This window comes from Chenopodium album, chromosome 16 (genome assembly GCF_948465745.1).
Source record: "Chenopodium album chromosome 16, dcCheAlbu1.1, whole genome shotgun sequence".
NCBI lineage: Eukaryota > Viridiplantae > Streptophyta > Magnoliopsida > Caryophyllales > Amaranthaceae > Chenopodium > Chenopodium album.
Window position 1 is genome coordinate 48,196,256 of NC_137849.1, and position 7,283 is coordinate 48,203,538.

General features: G+C 33.8%; 1 protein-coding gene across 2 annotated transcripts; it reads right to left on the minus strand.

The window, feature by feature from the left end:
* Window positions 1-383: 383 nt before the first annotated feature.
* Window positions 384-3,992, minus strand: LOC145586816 (protein BPS1, chloroplastic-like). 2 transcript variants are annotated; one of them, XM_081643750.1, is made up of 3 exons: window positions 3,835-3,992; window positions 1,865-2,971; window positions 384-497 (listed from the first exon to the last, which is right to left on the minus strand). In XM_081643750.1, exon 2 carries the CDS (start codon window positions 2,955-2,957, stop codon window positions 1,902-1,904), a length of 1,056 nt encoding a protein of 351 aa, XP_081499876.1. In that variant the 5' UTR covers window positions 2,958-2,971; window positions 3,835-3,992; the 3' UTR covers window positions 384-497; window positions 1,865-1,901. The 2 variants fall into 2 exon arrangements, with proteins under 2 accessions (XP_081499876.1, XP_081499875.1); XM_081643749.1 differs by lacking the exon at window positions 384-497 and having other exon boundaries at window positions 1,697-2,971.
* Window positions 3,993-7,283: the final 3,291 nt, after the last annotated feature.

The window sequence follows — 7,283 nt, forward strand, 5'->3', positions numbered from 1 at the left end:
CCTCAGTCTTGTCATTAATACTCCGTCTCGCATCAGTTTGTGAGGCCTCGACAATTTTCTTCTTCCCACCTATGCCATTACTCAGAGGAGAAGGAAGTGGTACAGAGGCCTCATCATAAATACTCCGACTTATATCAGTTTGTGAGGCCTCGCCAATTTTCTTCTTTCCACCTACACCATAATTCAGTGGAGGAAGTGGTACTGAGGTCTCATCATCACCCCGACTTACATCAGTTTGTGAGGCCTCGCTAATTTTCTTCTTTCCACCTACGCCATAATTCAGTGGAGGAAGTGGTACAGAGGCCTCATCATAAATACCCTGACTTACATCAATTTGTGCGGCCTCGCTAATTTTATTCTTTCCACCTCCGCCAGTACTCAGTAGAGAAGGAAGTGGTACAGAGGCCTCAGCATTGATATTCTCACTCACATCACCTCCATCCGAACCTTTTGGAGGAGCTAGTAGTTCACCTTCAACATTTCCAATAACAGCAGGCCTACGAGCAGAAACAAAGACGGGCATTAAAATGAGAGCAAGACATAGCAAGTATGATCTACAAGCCATAACTGCTACCTCTGAAAACATACATAAAGGTTTACACGTATTTTCAGGTTATTTAAGAAGGAAAAAAAAACTGTATGATCATTTCAGCATTCATCTTCTCACAAGGAAAGAATTTTGCATGAAATGAGACATAAAAACGGATAACAACTTGTTCACTTCTTAAATTTCGTGTTTGTACTACGTATAAAATAACAATATCCTGACTCACGAATGATGCATGATAATGTATCAACTATCAAGGGCTTTCAAAGTTTCAGCTGAATACTAGATGCTACAGCACTCCAAAGACCAAATGCATGAAAAATTGAAAATATATTTAGTGTTCAACCTGGCATTCTGTAATAAACAACAATTACAGCCTTACAGCAATCCAAAGACCAAATCGTCCGCTCTACAGACTGTAGTAAATCAGGAAGTGAGGAAAACATTGGCTTCATCATCTGATTGAAATACACCAATATACCGAAAGAATTATCATGTGAAAGAGCCATACAACTCACATTCAAAGCCAACATTTACTTAATTGGTTTGTCAATCATAGTAAGTAAAAATTAACATTGTTACTAAAAGATAACTATTTTTTTTAGTCAACTGTATTTGGAGAAAAAAGAAACATGAAATCAGAGCAGACACTTTTGGGTTGCTGCTACTGATGCAACCAATACATATACAGAGTATACAATTATTAACATCGTACTGAGCCAAATTGACAGTGATAAGAGTCTAACAAAACAGCCACACTACTGCGCACAACATAACAGTTAACATTCTCAACGGTTACCATTGGAAGGTGAAGTCTGGTTTAATCTAGAAAGGAGTCATGAAATTGATCAATCATCGCCGAGGGACAGCAAACTTAAGCACACAAGGGAACGTCGGAAAAAAATGGATAAGAACTGGTACAGCACCATTCAGCAGTAGAAGATGGTACAGCTAACACAAAAAGTACAGAATCTGTAACATGGAGCCAAAGCCTTTCCAATTTCAGGTGATTGTACACTTTACTAAGTGAGGTGGAAAAATGAAAAAGTGCGATTATAACACAAAAACACGAGTAGCTATATCCTTACTGTAATATCTAACCGTATTAACACAATCAAGCATTTTATGCCAGAAAAATAAGCAGTAAGGTTCCACACAGCAAATATCCTTTTATATATCATTATCATAATATAGTACATAGGTACAAAGCTTAGTCGCTCATTCAGAACAAACATATTACAAGTTACAAGATATGCATAATAATATGCTTGAGAACATCTCATACATTTCCCCACAACACAGTTATAAAAACCATACCTAGACTGTTTATGTACGACCTTGGCATGTCTAGTAATCATCTCACAAGTTGTTCCTCCTTCGACTTTTTTGGAGAATCAAAGACGCTGCTGGACACTTGAAGGTTACCAAGCAAAGCATCACGTCCACTCAACACTATTTGAAAAAACCCATCCACTTCCTTCGCCAAAAGATCTAATCCTGATGAAAGTTTGTCCGCTCTTGTCCCTAATTCCACAACAGAATTCTGAAACAATTCAATTTTCAAAGGCTTTGTACCTTCTTGAATCATGGGATAAATTTCCCCAACAATTGTATCAACTGCTTCCAACTCTTTTAAAAGAACATTCCTACCACTTGAAACTAAATTTCTAATCTCCCTGTACACAAACATCTGGAGATCATTATATGCTTCGGCCCACATGTGTGTATCAGCAAATTGTAAGTCTACTAATTTTTTATCAGAGCCTGTGAAAGCAGAGATAAATGCACCGCAGACAAACAAAGTGTGCACCTTGACTCCATACATAGCACGCATCAAAGCCTTTCCTTTGGCTGAGTTCTTAACCTTGGGCAGCTCTAATGATTCCATCAACTTATCAATGATAGGGAAACAATTTTCAATTCTAGGGTTCTTAGTACCAATGTGATTTCTCCAACTGTCAATTGAAGATTTTGCTTTCGAAATCTCACTTGAACTGTTTTGGTCCAAATTACGCTGCAGGCAATGGAGCAGGAGCTGCCCTTGGCTTAGTCGTGACAGCTCAGAGCAGAGGGCAATACAAATATCCAGCAACTTCACACTGTTGTCCAAATAGACATCTATCCATTTGTCATCCCAATCGACAACAGGAAGTTCAAGATCAGTTATCAGAGATTTGATATCATTATGTGTCTCAGAGAGCGACTGTATGGCTAATATCATCCAAGAAAAGCTGAAGATCTCGTCTTTGTGCTTTGGAACAAGTCTTCTGAGTCTTCCTGCCAAGGTATCCTCGAACTTATTCAGCAGCGCCTGTACCTTAGGGGAAAGATAAGAGCTCTTCGGAAGAATCATCCGAAAAGGGTTTCCATGTGGGAAGAATGGCCTGTGTGGTTCTTGTGGGCGACTCATTCCTCTTTAAGCAACTAAAATAAACAAATAACAACAACAACAAAGAAGCATTCAGCAACCAAAACTTGGCAAATATTACAATCAACATATTCTCAATGAAAATACAATCAATTACGAAAAATCTTCTTACAAGAAGACATCAACAAAAATTAAGGTCTAAACACAACTTCTAAACATCTAATCATCAATACTCCAAAACATCTAATTGTCACATGTTATAAACCCTCATCATTTAAACAACCATCAAATTAAAGAAAACTGTCCATCAAATACACATACATCTAAGCAAAAATAAGTAGAAGCATATAACATAGCCTCACAACCTAAATATATTGATAAAGCAAATATACAACACCAGAACATGGGACTTTAATTAATTAAGAAAAGACAGCAATTTTATTCATTTCTTCCTTCAAAAGTTCAATTTAACCCATTTTAAGCTCTAATCTTAACCTAAGTTCTTCAAATTCAAACCCAAGCTCATCATCTACCCTTAATTATAAAGATCTGCTAAAGTCAACGAACAAAAACCCTAAACACAGAACAAATTCTCACAATTTCTTCTATTTCTCACTTCCAGAACCCAACACAAATTAAGAAACAAGTAAAAACAACAACTCTTTCCCCAAAATCAACAATTAATTTCATTTTATACAACAAACCATATAGATCTAACATAAACACAACCAAAATCAACAGATCTACAACAAAATCCAACAATTCATCACAAATTCAACCAAACAAATTAAAAACTCAACCTCAATTAAAAAAATAAAAAAAACAAGCTCTTAAAATGGATATTGAACAGATTAATAACAAAATCAACAAACAAACAATTAATTAATAAATAATTAAAAAAGGAAAGAAACAAACAAACCTGGAAGAAAATCAAAGCGAAACTTAAAAGTGAGAGGAAAAAACAGAGGAGGGAGAAAGTGAAATAATGTTGGTTGAAAAGTCTAGTACTCGTATAAAGAAATGAGAGGAGAAGATGAAGATGAAGATGAAGATGATAATTGATAAGAGAGGAAATTGTTTGATTGTAGTTTAGCCGTTGACAGATGTGGGGACCACCTTGATAAATCAGAGGGTGGAAAATGGTTATTAATTTAACGACGTGGATTAAAGACGAGAAAAATGGACGGCTGAGATATTATAAAAGTGGAGAGAGAAAGTGACGTTTATTTTTAACTGTGTGTTTGTGCGCGTAGAGTATTCTAGCTTGTACTAGAAAGTTAAATGGTAGTGGAAAATACTTGTAGGAAATATCCATCATTTTTAAAAATTTATTTAAGAAAATAATTAAACACGAGAATTATGAGGCTGCCAAGTATGACCAATTTACGCGGTTGGTTTGTTTAGGGTTTGCTTATTTGAGGTTCAAATATTGAATGCTTCATAAAACGTGGGCTTGGACCAAAACAAGGGGCTGGCTTTACTTGATAAACTGCTAAAATTGTGCCTTAATATTATGGCCTTTTTATGTCTTAAGACTCTTACCAAATACCAAGTAGAATATTGTTACTCTCTCTGTATTTATTTTAAGTGTTTCAATTTAACTGATATATTTATTAATGAATAAATTTGATCAATGATATCTCTGATTAAGTGATTATCAATAAGTATAGATTGGAATAAGTTGATATTTGAAAACTATGTTTTAAGACGATTCCAACAAATCCTAATTGAGTGTATTTTATCTAACATATAAAGCACAAATATTGGTCAAAACGATGCATATGATAGTGCCAAAGTCAAATTGAGGCACTTAAATAAAAACAGAGGGAGAATTCGGTTATTAGGATGTGTGGTTTTTCAAATACTCCTTCAGTTTCAAAATAAATGCCTCATACTAGTGTTTGCACTATTAACGTACAATCATACATTACTTTGGCTTTATGCATAAGATTATACATAGATTACATGAGTATTTGTTGTAATGGTTAATGAAAATTTAGCTGAAATACAAGAAATTAATAAATGTGTTAAGGGAGACAAATTCACCATACATTTGGTGTGACATCTTCAAAACTTTAGACTCATTACCCAATATTTGAAACTAGGACCAAAAATACAAAACTTACTTTAAATCTGTAGCCCAAAATATAAGACTTCTCGCAAAAAATCTTAGAGCTATTATCCTATATGCAAAATTCATTGTGTGTCGTCACACCAACATAGTAGTGTTACTATAACACATTCACACACAGTACCTCTTCAATAGTTTCTTATCTCCATCAAAAACAAATTATCATCGTTATGAATTTTTTTTTATTTTTTATTTTTCTAATAGATACATTTGGATGCCTTTTATAGTTTTATAACATACTCCGTTCTAAACTATGGAATTTTATTCTTAAAATTTTTGAACTGATGATACTCCAAAGTACTTTTCGTTTAGATAACAAAATGTTCCTACTTCCTAGTTTAAGAAGAATATCTTATTATTTTGCCTTTTTTTTTCTTTTTTTTTTTTTTTTTGCGGGGGTAATATGTAGATTAGTCTAAAAGACATAGCTTTAAATGCCTATATTATGAGGAATGAAGGAATTTATTTTAAAAGCCTTTCTTTTTAAGAGTTTTAAGTTTTTAACCATACATTATCGAGCAATAAATTTAGGTGAAAGAAAATCCCAACACGTAATAGCTAATAAGATAAATTTCATAACTTGGCGTAACAATTTAAACTGTTTGCTGTAACTATTAATTAAGGAAAAAAAAAAAGTAGTTAGTTTGCTCAATCCCTGAATGTTATTATTATAGTATGATTAGTATCATAATGCGCACTTTCAATCAATTCATGTTTGACAAGTGCCTGCTTTTTTGTAAGGTTATTTAGTTAGAAATTCGTAATATGAGAATGCTTAGCAAGAAATTCATCTTACTAAAACTTTGTACACTTTTGCCTTTCCTTTGTAGACAGCCGTCAAGAAAACTACTTTTACTAATTATATACGAGGAAAAATTAAATTATTATGTAAATCTAGTTATAAACGTGTTTGGATCATTGGATAAACGAGTATACAATTATTTTATATAACAATAAGCAATTTTCTTTTTTACAAGAATATAATAATAAGCATTGTATACACTAATTTGTCTTCTATGTAATTTTCAATTTACATATTTGATCATCAATTAATTAATATGTACTAAAGTTATACGAAGTATATGTTAATTGGGAATAAGTAGTTGGCACATTGATAGATTCGGAAGAGTTTGTTTCCTTCCATTTCATTATGAATGAACAATTGTGAACAATCAAATTCAAAAGTCAACATTGATTAGTGTTCAATAACAAACACAACACCAGGCCAATATAGTAATATAGTACTACCTCCGTTTTATATTATTTAAACAATTTGATATAAAGTAGAGAGAAAAAATATCTAATCGTTGCAAATAATATGAAACGGGGGTAGTATAACAAATACAAAGTACAACATATTACATATTGATGTTATGGATGGTAAGTAATGAATTTGGAGATAATCAACAACCAAAAAAATATATATATATTGACACCCCTTCATAGGACTCCGAGATGCTAAGTTGATTATTATAAACAACCATCTCTACAACTCATCACTTCCAATGCAGCAAAATTCTGAAAATAGCCACATTGTTGAACCAAATTCATTGTCAAACCATTAAAAGACTCATTGACAGGCCTCTTATGGCTCCCCAAGCCAACTTCTATTGACTTCAGTGGACAACTTACACGTCCACTTTAATTTTAGAAATATTTTTGAAATTGGCTCGAAGGTGTGGATTTTTGAACACCTTTTGTTTCGAACAGTTTTTGAATTATTTGGAAATGAAGAGGTAAGGGCGCATCCCATGGCCCATATGAAATCTTAGGAGGTTATATATGTGGGAGGTTAGAACAATCCACTTTGTCTTAAACGGTTAGTTTAGACATCTACGCACACACCTCCCTTAACTAACTCAATGGCTCCACATAGCCTTTATGTAGCCTACTAATGGTCACATATGTTTCAAAAAACATTTTATGACCCCTGAGATGCATCCCTTACCATCTCGAATATTTTTGACACAAGGTCCCGAAACCTCCAAAATTAGTCCAAAAGCATAGATTGTAGCCTTCAATTTTAAACAATTTATGACTTTTTTGCTCAGAAAGAAAATAGGTTAAGGTGTTTTACATGGACTCCATGGCATGACACATAGGGAGGCTAAATGGTGGCTGGAAGCCTAGAACAATCCATTTTGCCTTTAAAATGTCTATTTAGCCTTTTATGTACATGCATCCCTTGATTAACTCAAGACCACCACAAGCATTTATGTGATCAGTTAGTGTCACTT

What these genes read in the sequence shown, in the direction of transcription:
- LOC145586816 (XM_081643750.1), bottom strand. Translation starts at nt 2,957, where the DNA reads ATGAGTCGCCCACAAGAACCACACAGGCCATTCTTCCCACATGGAAAC.